Source organism: Nannospalax galili, unplaced genomic scaffold (genome assembly GCF_000622305.1).
Source record: "Nannospalax galili isolate Female #2095 unplaced genomic scaffold, S.galili_v1.0 scaffold267, whole genome shotgun sequence".
In the NCBI taxonomy this organism is placed as follows: Eukaryota; Metazoa; Chordata; class Mammalia; order Rodentia; family Spalacidae; genus Nannospalax; species Nannospalax galili.
This window is the reverse complement of record NW_008357518.1, coordinates 1,162,879-1,180,940: the sequence shown is the minus strand read 5'-3', so window position 1 is coordinate 1,180,940 and position 18,062 is coordinate 1,162,879. Positions and strand designations below refer to the sequence as shown.

Sequence of the window (18,062 nt, the reverse complement as noted above, 5' to 3'; positions counted from 1 at the left end):
AACACTCAGAGAGCTGAGTGTGGGCTTTCTGCCCCAGCTTGCATCCTTGTGAGCCACCACAGACACAGACTGCAGTTCCCTGGGGGCACAGGAGCTACTGAGGGCAGGGCATCCCTGCACCCTGAAACCATCCAGATTCCCATAGCTCAATGAACTACAAAGATGGAAGTCATCAGCCAGAGTCAGACCTGAGGCTGAACCCAGGACTATGGCTACCATCAGTCAGACAATGCCTCAGCTAGGTCAATCATGCCCACTTCTGAAGATGGAGAGATTCTCTCCAGAGGTGTCACAGTGAAACTACCAAAGGAGATTCTATATAGAAACTTTAATGACTACAAACAAAACATACCTGGATACTTATTTCTCACATCAAGAAGCGCACGCTTCTGGCATGATTCATGCTCTGCGGTTGGATTCCTTCCCTTCTCTGCGTACCTTTAGCCACGCAGGCATGCAGCCACATGCTGTGTGAAACTACAAAGACTTCTGTGGACCCTGTGGCTCTGGGCTCCTTCTGGTTGTTTGGGGAGCCACAGTAGCCAGGCCCAAGGCACCTGCTGTTACAGCTCTATCGTCACCATGCTGCGTATCTAGGAACAGCTCACAGTCTCCAGCAGCAAATGGACCACCAGCAGACACAGGAACCAAAGGCAGGCAGGTCCCAGCACAAAGGGAGTCCACTCAGTTGAGCTGGATGAAAGTGGTAGGGAAGGAGGAGACTCCAGGCCACAGAAAGCTAAGAGTATCCACATGCTCAGAGCGCCTCTACTCCCTGCCCTCATCATTTCAGGGCAGGACGAAGCCACAGTCAAGTGTCTGCCACAAGGATGGTAAGGTACCCAGCCATCACAGCACACACCCAGATGGGGCTTCGGCTAGTCAAAGTTGGGCATGGGGCAGTCTTTTCTGTCTTCTCTCTGGTTTATAGAAAGGGGAAGGCAGATGTCGGTTCAATGCCTCTGCGAAAAAGCAGCACTGTCTGTCAGGACTTTCAGTAATAAGAAATGAAGGGTGGGCTGGAGAGATGGCTCAGTGCTTAAGAGCACTAACTGCTCTTGCAGAGGACCCAGGTTTGATTCCCAGCACCCAAATGGCAGCTAATACCTGCCTGTAACTCCAGTTTCAGGGAATCCAATGCTCTCTTCTGACCTCTGCTCTTATTGCGCTACATGGGTGCACTTACACGCATGCAGGCAATGGACTTATTCACATAAAATAAAAATAAAATTTAAAAAATTTAAAGGAAATAAATAAAGGGCCCTGCCTTATAAAACTCATGCACTAAGAAAATGCAAAGAAGGAAGCTAAGAGTCAGGTCTTCCTGTAGGAGTGGAGACAAGAGACATGGTGCTGGTGGCTGCCTTTTCCCACCTCCCTCCAGCCCTAGCCTATAGACGCTCCAATCCACACTGCCCAGTCAACTACACATGATCCACAGACACTCAAGTGGGGCACGTCAGCCAAAGACCAGCAAGTTTATAGGGTGACCCAAGTCCCCACATCCACACAGACCACACTTCCAAGAAGAAAAGATGACTTCAACCCAGGCAGAGCCTCCACCAACAAGGATGCTCATCCCATGTACATTCTGAGATGCTCAAATGCTGGGACAGCCACCTATACTAGGGCACCAAGGCCCAGGATGCCTGGGCTAGACTCAGGGCCAAGGCTCCAGTGGGCAGGGATGAATAGCTGGGCTGGGGATGGGAGACAGAGCCAACCCCCCTGGATGAACAGTGGGTTCCAGATACAGAACAAGGACATGCCACCTGTGCCTGTCACTCAGGCCCAGGGACAGAGGCTAGAGACCTGTAGGTCAGTCAGCAAACCAGCTCCCATCCAGGCAGTCAAGCTGGGAGCCCACATCTCAGCCCAGGCCTCTGCACCAGCTGGAGGAAGGCAGCTCAAGGTAAGGGAAGCTACCAACACACAGGCCCAGCTACCCAGGACAGAGTTTTGTAGAGAAATGACCCCCACATCACAGTCAAAGAACACTAAACTGCGACAGGTGATTTACATAGCCTAGTGTACTTCTAGCTCTTCAAAGTTGTGAGGCCTTGTGGGTCTAAGAAAAGATAGAGAGGGAGGTGCCTCCTTTGCTAACTGGGTAGTGACTGGATGACTGGAGATGAGATGGAGACAGATAACATGAAATACAGTAAGAATGTTTCTTGCAGGGGAGTACACCTAAGTATACCAGTTGAGGAGACCACGTGACCATGAAGAATGTTCCATGTGTAGACATTTGTGAAACTTGGTCTACATGACTCATAACAAGGACTTTTTCCTTGATTTCCTTTGGACAGTCACAGGCTATGTTATGACTTCCAGAAGGATGAGTCTCTCCCTGTGTCAAGATGGACAGTTATAGAGGCAATTCCTCTATAACTTATTAACTTAGAAAAGCAAGGCTTTACTGAGCCCAAATTTAAAGGAAGCCCTAAACACCAGCAAACTTTTAAAAACTATGCAAGCTGTTGGCCTTAGACATCTGTCATACGTTTTCTGCACCAAGAGGCAGGGAGAACTCCAAGCTCCTGTGCAGATGTGCACTGGTCACCCTCAGCTTCTGCATACTGAGCACCACGCTGACCAAAAAGCACTTCCCCAGGGAGTCAGATCTCCATAAAGAACACCAAACCATCTGTAAGGTGATGCTTGAAGTTATTTGAATTTACATTATCAACCGAGGGTTACTGCTGACCTCTTTGGTAGGCCTGAGCAGAGCAGAGCAGTTGCCAGGCAGAGGGAAGATGGCTGTCTGCCGGGGCTGTGAAAGAAGGAGGACTATTTACTTACATAGGGTCTCAAGAGTTCAGTAGTTGAGGATAACCTTGAACTTCTGATCCTCCAGTTTATACTTCCCAACTGTTAGGATTACAAGTGTGTGCCACCATGTCCAATTTAATAGTGTTTGGGATAGAACCCAGGGCCTCCCACATGCTAAGCTCAGGCAAAGATGGGTCTACCAGAAAGACTGTCCCAAGCTGCTGGAGACCACCCACAAGGCCAGACTTACTCTCTGTGAGTATAAGCATGCTGTTAACACACCTGCAGAGAGTGTAAAGACTTACTTTTGCATGTTCCATACATGCTAAAGGCCTGTGTGAACACAGCCTCTGCAATAAAGCAAGCACTCAATAACTGAACCCTTACTTGACCTTCTTTGAGCTGGCTTCCCCAACCTCAAGAGACACTACATGGCTTAGAGGTCTTTCCAAATAGTTCCTTCTACTTCTCATAAGGAAATTGAGGAGTAAATATATGTCTCACTTGGTACCAGATGCGACCCAGAATGACCGGAACATGATGGAAACAGATGACTACCTTATTAGAAATCAATGTCTGCAGAGAACTCACTAGGCTCAACACAGCCAAGTATCAAGCATGGATCAGTGTGGCCTGAAGAAAAGAGCCACGGGAGGGGGGATGTGGCCACACTGGCTCTGCAGAGACGTCCCTGCATTCCCCCATTGCATGCACCTCTGCAAGCTCAGGGACTCACCATAAACAAACCGGCACAAGATACAAACGATGTTTCACCTCCCATGAACAGTCAAAGCTCATGACTTGTAAGTGTACTGGTAACCTGGGCAAGCTCCATAAGTAGAGGTCACAGGCCGTGGGCCACAGTGCTCTAGACACTGAGTGACACACGCACACCAGGAAAACATGAATAGTTTGCTGTACTTGTTAACTGTCACTGATGATAAACCAAACAGCAGCCAAAAGGCAGACTGTATCAAGGTGAGCTGGCTCCACAACATCCTTAATGCCTGAATTGGACCCTTATACCAAAATGGTACTACATCTGGAAGCTGCTGACTTTTAAAAGTAAATTCCCAGCCGGGCATGGTGGTGCACGCCTTTAATCCCAGCACTCGGGAGGCAGAGGCGGGCAGATCTTTGTGAGCTCAAAGCCAGCCTGGTCTACATAGTAAGTCCCAGGACTTGGGAGGCTGAAGCAGGAAAGTGATGTCAGTCCAGGCCAGCATGGGCTGCAAAGTGAGCTTGAGGCTAGCCTAGAAAAAAAAAAAAAAAAAAAAAAAAAAAAAAAAAAAAAAAAAAAAAGAAAAAGTAAATTCCCATTTAAACAAGCATGATAAAATGCAACCACAAGCACTTGCAAATTCACTAATACATGTATTGAAAATGACTTTGTGTGGTTTTCATAGCTAAGAATTCATAGGTTCATTATTAAAGATGTAGATTTTCAAACTCCTGTCAACATTTCCTTACTCTAACCAGCCAAGGTAAAGGAGTTTTCTGAAACTAACTGCAGTAAAATGTACTCCACAGATGACATATCAGCTTTTCAGTACATGTATCATATTACCACAGCCCACTGACGACACTAAACTGGGCATGTTAGACATCTACTGGACATAACTGACTGGATGGGCAAAGGGACACGTGGGTTTTTTTCTCTGCTTTTCCTGGACAAGTGATTTAAGGTCAGTTGCATGCAGGTAACTGTATGCCTGCTGTCTTACCAGGATACAACAGCTCACAAGAGTGGCCTAGCTTTTAATAGATACATCTAAGGTATGGTAGGCCAATATGGCCACTAGACCTTCTCTTCTGGACATTTCTGAAGTCTGGGAGGCGTGGGAGACCACCATGTCTGCTGTGTACTGTAGAGTACCAAATTCTTAGTAGCTCAGTATCTTACCTCTTCACACAATCCGGATTCTAGCCAGTGCCCTATAATTTACACTGTGGAGAGTCCTGCTTACTTACTGCTTGGGGTCTCCAAAGTGTTATTCGCATACTTAAATAAATTTAGTAAAAATTCTTTCAGCCTATGTTCATGACTTCTCACCATTTCCCCTTCTACCAGGGAAGTGAAAGTCCTGAACCCAGGGCAAAACAGGATCACCCCCATACTCTCCCTTTTCTCACAGCTAGGGGGGCACAGGACCACATGGTCACTGAGACTGGCAGATTCAAGGCGCACGTTCACCTGGGGGTGGGTGGAGCACAGACTCACACAGGAGAACCATACACCCCACACTGGGAAAAGCCTTCTAGGTTTGCTAGGAAAATGTCCTGCACGGCTCACCAGAAAGTTGAGGTTCCTAGTTATAGGAACTATGGCCAAAAAAAAGCACTAATTCCTCATTTGAACCCAAAAGGTAACCACAAACAGGACTAAAGCCTGACTTCCCAGCCTTTCTTTTGTCTGGTCTCTTACTTTGGCTCAGACTCTGGCTTCTCTCTGATTACCTAATCTGTCTTGTCCCCCTTCTAGGCTGACAGCACCGATAAGTTGCTGTCCTAAACTTGCAGTCAGCTTGGATTCCAGGAACAGTAGAACCTTCCAGGCCAGACACCCTCCAGCCCCCATGAGGGTAATCACCTAAGAGCACAAGGCTGCTCATCCTGTAGGAACCAGCTTGTCCCCACAAGCAACAATTTGAATAACCTTGCAGAACCACAAGGACGGACATACCATACCCTGACAAGAACTGCTTAATCAAGCACATCCCTTGCCCCCAGCCCCAATTCTTCCTTCATTTAAACCTAAAGCTCATTCATTTCAGTGCCCCAAGCTGGACATGTGGTCAGCAGGATGCCTCTCTATCCATTCTTCTTCTGTGCTTTGATTAAATCTCCTCTCTCTACTTTTGATCACCAGTGTTCTGCATAATTGGCATACTGAGACAGGTGGCTGAGACCTGTCTGTTAGGACTGCTAGAGCTAAGTGATCAACAGACCCATACTGGCAAAACGGGGAACCTTGAACACGACTTCTCCCCAAACCTGAAGACACCTCCTTAGCTCTGTCCTGTGGGAATGTCCCTCCATCAGCCTGCTTTGGAAGCATGGTGCTCTTGATCGCAGGCACCAAGCCTGGGAATGCCATCTACTAGGGAGGAGGAGCCCTCTTCTCAGACATGAAACCAATGAAAACGAAACAGGGCATGAGACCTCATCCACTACAGTTTTTAAATTCTGGGCATCTAATGAATTTTTGGTGGTGTCTGCATGAATCCATTGGAAGGGGACAGTATGTGTCCAATTCAATTAGAATGAAATTCATTTCTAGTCCCGTAAAAATCCAGCTCAATGATTTTCTCCAGGCATTTTTAAAAAGGATCTTAAGAACAGTAAGGCCCTGGTGGAACACTTAGTCCTTGGGAGATAACCACGCAGCAACAGCTGACTACTTACTGGTCACGAGGCAAAGTCTAAACTGTTGAGTTTCCAAATCAACTCACCATTAACTGGCTTAATGACTTATTTCTTTGGAAGCTGCTAACGGGCTCATTCACAGTAAGGGGTGTGTGATACTCCACTTATAGAACACACAACACAGTGGCCAAAAACAGTAATCCGCCCATGCAATACAGGTCAGCAGGGCTGGGTCTGTCCACTGAGTGAATGAGGACTTCAGTGCTGCCAGGTAGCCCTGGTCTTCAGATCTGAACTAGACTATGACGTCCTTTCCACTGAGCTGCTGCACTCTCCCCAGCGGGCGGTATAAGCAGCTACCCCTTCATGCACAGCACCCTTCTCACTGGGTACTTTCCTTCTCTATCTCCAGCTTCCAGGGACTTTTTTTTTCATCCGCACACAAGCAGTTTCCTAAACTGCAGCAGCTAGAGCGGCACCCTTGCTGCACATGCGCAGTTGTTCTGTGGGGACAGCTGAGCCTGGGAGAGTCAGTAGGAAGTCTGTGCTCAGAAGTCCAAGGCGTGCATCCGCAAGGCCACCTTCTCCAGTGCTCTCCTTGCAGTAGTTAAAAACAACTCCACGTTAATTAAATCTGACCTTGTAAAACCCCTGTCTTCAAGACCTTAAAAAAAGCAAGGTATGTTGTGTCAGTGGGTCCCAGCCCTGTGTCCTAAACACATTTTTTTTTTTTTTTCTGACTGGCTAACACTGAGTTGAAAGAGTTTTGACTTGGAGGTAGTATCTCCTGCCAAGTATCATACTCTGTGTGCTTTACTAAAATTTAAAAGTGCTCCAAATCAGGAGATCACGAGAGGCCCAGGAGGCAAGGCTGGACCACAACAGCTGACCCACCACTAACCTGACCACGAGTCCCCAAATCCAGTGACAATAGGAGCCTGGAAAGGACTCCTACACTCCTCAAACTGGCAGGTGGAAAACCGGCTAAAAAATAAATTAGAGGGCTCTCCCACAGTGTCCATTCTTCTTAACTGTCCCCATTTTACTCGGAATTAACACTGTAAGGAGGAAAACAAGAGGGCAATTAACTATCACCTGAGTGAAATAAGAAACATGCTAGCTGGGACCTTCTGAGGCAGGGTGGTTTATGAGTATCCCAAGTAGATAATCTGACACAAAGAGCCTGGGGCTAAGGACCCTGGAGGCAACACTGTCTCCTGTCTCCGAGGCTCACCTGGCTGCAGTCTAAGCTGCAGTCTCTTTAATCCCATCAAAAACTGAATCTGTCCACATCACAGGATTGTAGTGTTGCATGACATTATTTGCACAGAAATAAACACTACAAAGAAAAAGTTTTGAATTTTACCCAATTCTTTTGCCCTCAAGTTATCTTTCCGTACTGATCAAAATACATCACATTCAACTTCAATAGAATTCATTCAGAATTATACTCACCAAGTTTCTAGATTGCTAGCAAAATACTTTGGTCCCTGAAAGTGGCCTGAGTTAAGCCCATAGAGTAGAGAAATTATGCCTTATTCATAAATACTAAACACTGTGTACTAAGACTAGGCAAAAGCATGAGTCATTCCCAATGAACACAAGCGGAGTTTGAGGCACTGATGAAGGGATGGTCTATGATGAACTACAGAACACTTACATTTAGCTTTGAATACCATGATTCCCTCAAGAATCTGTATCAGTTCTACATAGATCAAAAGAATAGCAACACCACTATTCTTGGTTACTGTATAAAGTTCTAATGTGATCAGAAAACAGGTTAGTACTAGTTTCAATTATGAAGAAAAAAACAATACATTCCTCTTGCAACATGACTGGATAAAATAGTATGAGCACGCATACATGTACATACATGTGGACACACAGACACAGATGTACACACTGATACACACACACACACATACACATATATGCAGACACATAGACATCAGTCCTATATATTAATTCTAGAAAACCGGATACTCTTTAAAATAACTATTAAAAGACATTGTATTGTCCAATTCGGGACACATGTCAGCTAAATTAAACAAGGGCCCAAAGGGGAGGTGAGAAATACGTGGCAGTCAGCACTAGATAGAGAACTATATGAGACTGGTTGCTGCTGGATGAGGGAGAGTATGACTTACATACGACCACTGGATGGGCTGACTAGACTCCAGTGCACACATTTACTGTGAAAGACATTTGGGTACAAACACCTGAATGAACAGGACTCAGCATGTATGGCAGAGTGCACAGGGTTCAGGGGGTGGGGGGGAAGGGCATGGATGGGAGAGGGGGTCTGGATATGAGTGGGAAATATTGTATGAAATTTTAAAAGCTCAATAAAAAACTTTAAAAAAAGACTTCGTATTTAGAATTCATGTAACTGTTTATCTTTAAGATATTTTGTGGATCTAAACGATTGATCAAATATTCCAAATTTGGTAAATGCACAAGAAGGAAGAAAGATTTTATAAACGGCCATGTGCATAAGTAGCAACATCTGGCACAAGAAAGTAGAAAAAGTTTAAAGACACATTTACCTGCTCCTTTTTATTGTTTTTGAACAAATAAACTTGTTCATAAATAATAGTATTTTTTCTAGTCTAACAGAAAAGAAATCTCAATTATTAAATGGACTGCTTTATCATCCACACAAAGCCTGTATGTTTTAACTCAACTTTATTTCAGCATTCTAATACATAAATTTAATCAAGAAATAAAACTGCCAAGCCCAGAAGTGTCTGGCACATTCCGCACACAGCAAGCAGCTCCAAGTGTGCAGCTCGCTTCCCTGTCCCTATTTCAACTTTCTTCTATGTGTATTACTTCAGGGCACCGTCGACGTGAGCCTAGGAAGTTTTCCTGAAAGATACTCCCTGACCCCTGGCCACCACTGACTTCAGCATCTCCCTGCCGCACAGCCACCACTGACTTCGGGATCACCACTGACTTCAGCATGGCTACTGAAAGACACCTCACCTCCACAGCCACCACTGACTTCAGCATCTCTCCCACCTCTCCCTCCAGAAACATCCTGGCTCTGACCCCTGACACCACCATCCACCTGTCCACCCAGACTGACACCTCTTGGGATTTGGATAGCTCTGTTGCTATGGAACCTATGGTCTGATACATAATATAACCTTTGTAACTGTCATCTGGAGATTCAAAATGTTTATTAAAATGCTTTGCCCCTTTTGTATAGAAACATACATTCTGTTATAGTCATTCCAGTCTAGAAGACCTGCAGCAACTCTACTCCTACCATACTCCCCTCAGTAAAGAGTTGGCATGTGACTGGGCCCTCTGGGGCTCTGCTCCCCTCTGAGTCAATGTGGCCCCCGCCCTACTTGGCAATGCAGATAAAGAGTACAGTTACATTTTCCCTTAAGTTTCTAAGGTAAACGGAGTGTTCTCGATTCTGTGCTACCCCCCACCCCATCCCCCTCCCCCCCCAAAAAAACCTTTCCACTTGCCAAATCTGATACCAAAAGTTACCTAGCTCTGGGAACTATGCTTCCAAAGAAAAGGCATTCGTGGGGCTCTGAACAGAAAGCCTTTATACCCAGCTGTGACTAAAACTCCCAAGTTCTTCTCTTCCCCTAAAGAGCTTCAGTGTAACACAAATACTGTTAAAGGGAGCAAAGTGCTATTAAAATCACTCTTTTAGGGGTGAAGAACAAGAGTCCATCATGTTCCTTCCCCATTCCAACCACCAAACAGTACAGCCCTCAAATCAAAACCTCAGGAGTGAACCTCAAGTCAATCAGCAAGATACTGGCTAATTAACTGAAGTTTAAGTGCTCCAGGTTCCGGTTCCGCTAGAGCTTCCTGGTTAAGAGTAGATTTTTTAAATGTGCAATTCTAATTATCCATGCCCATCTTGTCAACAGCTCTTAATACCTGAAGGAATCACAGCAGGAATGTAAAGTGCCCTTTGAAGACAGGTCAGATCTCAGACCTGTTTTCCTGAACTGTTTTGCTACTATGTAATTCAAACCTCTCTGCATTGTTACTTTCTAATTTTTTCTCTCAGCAGATCTTTTCTTGTTTTGCTGGGGCTGGAGGTGCAATCTATCTCCTCTCAAATGCAGAGTACTTGCTCTACCACTGAGCGGCCCACCTGGCTAGGAAGAAACCTTAAAAGAATTCAGGAATGGTTCTTGGAGACTGGCACACAACTAGCCAAGGGAGCAGGGAAAGGCAGGCATTTAAGAAGGTACTGCCACCATTTCCAGACTACTGAGGCTTTGGGTTGTACTTATTATTTTTAATTTAAGAGTACTCATTTCCAAAAGTGTCTTCCCTCCTCATATTCCTGACACTATCAGAATTGCTGCATTTATGAGCACCTTCCTCTGCAAGGACTTAAGACATTCCGGTTTTCTATCTCCCTGTGAGGCAGCAAAGACTGGAATCACTCCGTTCGCGGAGAGAAGCAGGGTTAAGTGGCTCCCCCAGAGTCTCCAGCGACCAGAGATTAGCAACCAGAACCCTGGCTTCCTGGCTCCACCTTCCTTCCCTCTCTAAGTATGGCTTCTCTGAAGGCTTCTCTTTCAATAAAGGAAGCAGAACGAACCACGTGACTTTCATTCAAGAATGCCTGAGTGTTTTCCTTAGCACCTTAGCTGCCTCTTCCTGCAGGTGGTGGGAGGCACCAGCACAGTGCTGTCTGTCTGCAAAGGCACTACAGGATAGAAGAGGCCAGAGAGCTTCACACTGGCTCCAGGGATCCACCTGCAATTCTGCTTTAGGGCTTCCAAAGGCAGAATTTTCTGAGTAAATCATGACTACCCTGTTCCTTTTGGAAACACCCCTCTTATCTCATAATCTTTTACTTAGGATATGAATGGACAGTCGTCTGATAGAACAAAATTTAAATACAGATGCTTTCCACGGGACTTCTAATCAAATCACTTCCTACACACATAGAAACCAATTTTACAATAAAAATCCCACTAGACAGGAAAACCAAACTAATATTTTAGGGACTGTACTAATCAATCTATAGCCCTAATGCAAAAATATGTAATTTCATATGAAGCCGTTTTAAAACACAGTAAGTTAATTCAACAATTTCCAGTCCCAAAACAAGAGAACGATTCTGGCAACTGGTCAGTTTCTAACACACACACAACATCTCTGAGTGACGTTCCCCTACCCTCAAAGAACATGCAGAAAGTATGGCGACGACACACACCACGCACACCACACACGGGGTCTATCAACCTCCTCGTCAGCTCTGTTCCGTAACCAACTACCAAGCATGTAAGCAAGGACCCGAGTTCAAAATTTGCAGGTAAATGGATGGATCTAAAATCTAACAGCCGTTTTTGAGACTTTATGTCTCCATGACATAGAGACAAGCATGCATACTCACATTGAGCGCAATAATTTTGCTTCTGCGGTATTCAGGAGGTCTGCCCTCGAGAAATTTGCAGGTAAATGGATGGATCTAAAATCTAACAGCCGTTTTTGAGACTTTATGTCTCCATGACATAGACAAGCATGCATACTCACATTGAGCCCAATTATTCTGCTTCTGCGGTATTAAGGAGGTCTGCCCATGAGGAACACAGGGGCCCTGGGTGGTCTCACTGCTAGGAGCCAGGGCAGAGCACGACCACCAGAAAGTACATTCTGTACCTCATTTTCAAAGTCATGCATTTAGTCTGACTTCCACAAACCACTCTCTCAAAGCAAGTTTATCTACTGAGAATTTTTCATCTGTGCATACCACAAATTTCTACCTGGATGTGAGCTACGCAAAAGTAGGTGTCCATCCTGATGGTCAGAATGTTTCATTTCTGGCCCCATACACCCCAAGAACCCAGCTCTGCTGGTCAGGTACCTCCAGCATTCTGTTGCTGCTCTCTGTTCCAAGTCAATTTGCTAGCAATTCAATTTGGCATCTATACCTCCCTTTTATCAGGTGGTTTTGGCACAATGGATCATGTAGTTATCTATTTTTCCTTTAAAACACCTTTTCCTTTTTAGAAAGGAGTTTAGCCTGATAGTCACAAACACAGTGACCACAACATCCTCTTTCTTATCTGCTCATATGAAGTATTGTTTGGATTTCACATCTGTGAATCCAGCAGGCTGACAGGAATTTTATCCTGGTGGGAAACCTTAAACACTCTAGCAGAACCAGGTGTCTAAACAAACTTAAGCATTCTTACTGATCTGCAAATGGCACCACTGCCCACGAATCCTTTTTCTGAATGTAGTAACTTTACCATAGCCATAAGGTGTGGATGGGGTGTGTGTGTGGGGGGTCCCAAAGTGGAAGATCACCGATCCCACTTCTACCTCAACCCTTCAGGTTCACCTACCCCCTCCACCAGGGGCAGGGAAGGTGGAGAGAGAAGAATGAATGAATGAATGAATGAATGAATGAACGAACGAACGAACATGTGTGAGAGAGAATTTTCCCCATTCAGTTACATTCCTGCGCTGGATATGGTCTACGGCTTAGCTAGCCTCAGACTACCAGGCACTCCACCAACTTTGTACTGGGTAAATAACAAAGTGACCTTGAGCTCAGAGACTCACCGCGGAGACATATTCTGACAGATTCCAATTGATTTAAATGATGATACTAAAATGCCATACTCTAATAACTCATGGACTTTTCATCCTGTATTCCAGTTTTAATTAAAAAAGGAAATAACTTTTCCTCTATTATCCAAGAAAAACAGGGTATTCACCCCATAACTATGATTCTGAATTGCATGAACTAGCAGCCCATACTATAGAACAAGTGGGATTCAGATAGCATTAAACTGGTCTGCTTACTTTAAGAACAAAAAGTATACAAGTCCCTGTGCCATGAAGATCATTCATCATCTTACAACCCTCAGACTGTTTATGTGAGGCCAGCACCTAAACTCCAGACACCACTACTATGTGGTTCCCAGGCTGTCCTGCCAGCAACCCCATATAGAAAACATCTGAGCACTCCAGCCCATCCCCTGTGCCTCCAGCTCATGCCCCAGTCAGTCTGAGATGGACAGAAGACTCCACCAGGTGCACAGCAAGCCCATCTCCGAACTCATGGATATTTGATGAGCTGAGAGAACAGTGCTCCGCACCCTCTCACCCTTGAAACAAGACCTGCGCTTTCATCTTTCATCTGTTTCTTTTCAATCCCAGATTCTGAAACCTGGCTGAGAGTTAACAAGCACTGGTCCCCTCCCCACCCAGCCCACAACTACCTTCTGTGGCTCTGGAATTCTCAAACTTCCCCAGGATCTGTCACCTAGTATCTCAATCAACAGTTCCCTTCAATCAGCAGCTCCAGCACAACTGGGGACTTACTTGGGACACCATTCTAGGTCAGTACCAGAAATCCTGGGGATTTCCCTACCCTATGCCCAGATAGGAAGTCCTCCAAGCCAACTCCCAGGTATGCTCTGGGGCAAACACCAGACTGTATAAGCCACACTACCCTACCATTTTACTCCTTTGAACTATGTGAGCTTGAAATGACCATAACTGTTCCATGAGCAGCCACACAAACTCACACCCACTTCCTGAGGGGCTCTTATAAGCTGGGAAGCAGTGACTAGGGCTCAGCCACTCACACAGAAACAACAGCTGGTGCCATCAGCTACTTAGCAGCCCTCAACTGTGCAGATCTAGGCACACCTTGCCTCTGGGGCGGCCCATCTGTAGAACTTCTATTGTGCCAACAAATGGGAAGAGCAGGGCAGACCACTAGGAAGTGGAGAAGTACAGACAGAAAACAAGGTCAAAGTCTCCCTCCCACGGGGGAAGGTGTCAACTCTACTCAAAGGCCATGTGAATGTTCCCGACAAGCTCTTTGGGGAAAGAGGATGACATAGCAGCCAAGAGGGGCAAGTCCCACCCAGCAAGTTGGCATTTAGGCCAAGGAGCCACTAGGGAAGAAGACTGAAATCCAAAGCCACCCACTGCCCCACCTCCCCCATCCCCAAGGCTCAAGGTCAAAGGACTTCACCTTTCACGACTGTGGCCTCCTTCAAGTGATGAGACAAGAAGTCGATGCTAGCGTAGGTGCTGGCGGAGGGTAAGGTGCCAGGGCCTGGGCCCCCACACACCGCGCTAGTACCATTGCCTCCAACGGTGCTGAGGAGCCCCCCAAGGCTACGGGTCCGGCCCCAGGAGCTCTTGTCTCCTGGCTGTGGATGCTGCGTCTGAGGCTGGGACAACAGCCCTTGCTCATCTCTCACATCAATGGCGATATAGTTGAGGCCGTTCTGGAAGCCTGCGGAGGTCTCTCTGCGCATGGGAGAACTACTGCCCCCAGGACAGCCAACCAAACCTCCAGGCTGACCTGGGCTCCAGGGCCTAGCCTGTGGTGTAGGGGGCACGGCCAGTGAATGTGGTCCCTGTGCCGGGGATGTGGGTTGCTCATCACCTCCTGCAAGGCCCCCTCCCAGGAGACTGCTGCTGTTGCCCTCACTGCTTTTCCTGAGAGAGACGTTTTCCACAGAGGCCGAGTTGTGACGCTTGGAGTTGTGAGCAAAGGACGGGGACACCGGGGTGACCATGGTGGTCGAAGAAAAGGTCTCAGAGCTATGGCGTCGACGTCCACCTTGTGGGTCTGCACGGATGACCTTGGCCCCCCGGTGGGGGTCAGGGGGCTGGGTGGCCTGCAGGAAGGCCTCCACCCCAGACACCTGGTCCATGAGACTCAGTCTCTTCAGGCCCGATGTGGGGCTGGTTACTCTGGTACCCTCTGGCTTTGGGGGTGCTGCAATCGGTTGTGGTGGGGTTGCAGCCACACCAAATGCCATCTCTGTATAGTCACCATTATCCCCAGGCTCAGAGGAGGTTGAGGCAGCGCTGGGGCCCTGGGAGGTGGCAGCAGCTGATGCTGGAGGCAGGCGATACAGCTCTCCTGGGGCAGGTGGCAGAGGCTGCTTCAGGGAGGATGGGGAGGCCGAAGGACGTGGGGGCAGAGGTGGGTATGGGGAAGAGGCCTCTGGGGAGAGGAGGCCATCCAGAGAGCCGGCTTGTTCCCCACTGTGGGTACCAGGTTTGGGGGACTTAGGAGAGCTGAAATCGAGGTTCATATAGTCAGAGAGTGGGGAGCGCTGCCGACTGTCGCTGCTGGTGCCCGGGGTGCCTGAGCCCAAAGAGGAGGCAGGACTGCTGGCAGATAGCAAGGAAGAGGATGAGGCAGCCGAGGCCAGCAGTGGGGGGGCAGGCGGGGACAGATGAGCACCTGCCTCGCTAAAGTCAATGTTGATGTACTCGCCAGGGCTCTTGGGCTCTGCAGGCACAGGGTACTCATGCATGCTGGGAAGGGTCTGAAGCCCCTCTAGTGACAGACGAGTGGGCCGTACTGCTCGGCAGCGCTGGCTCAGGAAGCCCTCAGGGCGGCCACTGCAGCCACTCGGCCTCATGGGAGAAGGCACTGCTGAGTGATGAGGCTGGGTATGGCCACCTCCACCTGCCCCAAAGGTGCCAGGCAATTGGGAGGTCCCTGGGGTGGCCTCGGACTCCTGCCTTTCCTCCTCCAAAATCCGCCCCACAGGGGAGCTCATGAGCACATACTGGTCGCTGTCCCCGCTGCAGGGGTACGGGGCCTTATAAGAGCGGGGCAAAGAGCCATAGCAGTAACCAGGGACGCCTTTGAGGCCCTCCCCGCCTCCCTGCAAAGCTGCTGAGAAGAAGTCAGGAGGGGTGCCGGCGGTGCCCGCCTCACTGGGGGACATGTTGAGGTAGTCCCCGTTGGGCAGCAGCTTTGGGTCAGCGCTCTCCATGGACAGCTTGGAACCACACCACATGCGCATGTACCCGCTGTCCTCGGGGGAGCTCTCTGCTGGGGAGCTGGCCTTGTAGCTGCCTCCATTCACTGGGAAGGTTCTGCCCACCACAGAAGGGGGAGCTGGAACCGCTGCTCCAGAGGGGGGCAAGGCCGCTGCTGCAGGCCTGGGCTGCAGTATCTGCTTGGGGGCAGACACGCTGGTGGGGCTCATGGGCATGTAGTCATCGCTCTTGCAGCTACCGGGGCCACCACTCATGAGGGCCGCCCCAGGGGTCATGGGCATGTAACCATCATCAGTCCCCAGGTTACTGCTGGAGCTCTTTTGAGAGCCTATCTCAATGTCCCCATAGTCCTCGGGATAAGGGTGGTAGGCCACTTTGGGGGAGGACGCAGGGAAAGATGGGCAGAGGCGGCCTGAGCTGCCTGAAAACGTCGCCCGCATGAGGGTGTACTCATCCAGGGAGGCAGAGGAGGGTTGGGGTACTGGCCGCTGCCGGGCAGGCGTGGTCAGGGAGTAAGTCCTCTTCCTTAGCCCTCGGTCCAAGTCCTGAGCTCCATCCCCAGAGACCCTACGGTAGGGGCGACCACAGTGGCTCAGGGGCCTATCCATGGTCATGTACCCGTAGAGCTCGGCCCCGCTGCCGTCCCTGGCTGGCGGGGTCTCCGCGATGGACTCGGGTGTGTTGCTCCGGTGGCTGCAGAAGGCTCTCAGGTCGCCAGGGCTTGAGCCGTACTCGTCCAGGGACATGAAGCCTGGGTCACTGGGGGAGCCCGAGGCAGAGGCGCTGCCGCTGGAGGGGCGCTGGCCAGGGGGGTGGTGCAACGGGTGTGGCAGGTGCGGGTGGGGACCGGGAGGTAACGGATAGGAGCCCGAGCCGTGCCCACTGCTGGAGGACAGGCTCCCGGGGCTGGTGGCTGCCGGGGGTGAGTGCGCCACCGGCATGGACATGGAACGGCTGTGTTGCAGGGCTCCCCCTGCCGGCGCCAGCGCCACTTTGCTCTGGCGGCCGCCGCAGCCGCCGCTCAGGGTGTGCGAGCGGCTCAGGGGCGCGCGCACCGGCCCGGGACTCAGGGGGCTCCCAGCCACCGACACCGGCCTGCCTGCCGCCGTGCCGGTCCCAGCGGCTGTGCCGCCGTCGCCCTCGCTGGCCGTACGGACCCGGCACGAGTTGCACTTGGCAGCCGGCGGGGTGGCGGCCAGGCTGTCCGTGCGCGAGCGGCGCACCAGGCCCGTCTGGCTAGGGGGCAAGTTGACCAGGTGGTGATGGCGGCGCGCGCCCGGGACGCTGATGGGGTGCGTGGCCGACGACCCCGACGACTGGCTTTTGCTGCGCGGCCGGAATTCGAAGAGCTCCTTCAGCGCCTTCATGGCCTCCAGGATGGTCTCGTGGATGTTCTGCGCCACCACGGAATCGTCGGCTTGCATCCATAGCTCGCCGGGGCCCGTGACGGCCGAGCGGCCCACCTCGATGAAAAAGAAGCTGTCAGAGTGGCCGCAGCGGCGGATGTTCATGAGTTGCAGCGTCACCGACGGCTGCTCGCAGTTGAGCTTCACGAAGCCGATGGTGCGCGCCGACAGGCACAGCCGGTACACGCCCGTCAGGTTCTTGCTCTGGCCCAGGCCCTTGGGCTTCAGGTTCACCTGCCACACCTCACGGTAGGCAGCCGTGGCGGGCGCCACGAGCCCGTAGCTGTCATCGGAGCCGGCGGCGCCCGCAGAGCCGCCTAGGGCGCCCGGCAGGGAGGCGCTGCAGGACCCGCCGGTGGCCCCGCTGGCCGTGTCGCTGGCCGCGCGGCCCTCGCTGACCAGGTCGGTGAGCGCGCGGTACCAGCCCTCCTGCTCCTGCTCGTTCTCCGCCGCGACGGCGAAGTATTCGTCCTTGGTGTAGAGGGCGATCAGATACTTGTGCTTGGCGTCCGCGCGCTTGTTGATGTTCAGGCAGCAGTCGAGGGCGATCACCCGCTTCGGCGCGCCCGCCTTGCTCCTCCACTTCTTCTCGCTCTCGTAGTACTCGAGCCGCGGCGGCTGCGGTGCCGACCCCCCGCCCGCGCCCGCAGTCGCCTCGTCGCCGCCGGCGCCGGGGCCGCGCAACACGAAGAAGCGTTTGTGGCCGTGCTTCTGTTTGCGCAGGTAGCCGCACTTGCGCACGCTGTGGTTGTT

General features: G+C 50.0%; 1 protein-coding gene across 1 annotated transcript in view; it reads right to left on the bottom strand.

Annotated features, from left to right (window-relative positions):
- Irs2 (insulin receptor substrate 2) overlaps positions 1–18,062 on the bottom strand; it is a gene marked incomplete at its 5' end in the record, with an annotated part of 28,436 nt that extends 10,374 nt beyond the window's left edge. Inside the window, one exon of the mRNA XM_008855198.1 lies at positions 14,126–18,062. Within this exon, the coding sequence (XP_008853420.1) occupies positions 14,126–18,062 (3,937 nt within the window). The remainder of the gene's footprint in view (positions 1–14,125) is intronic.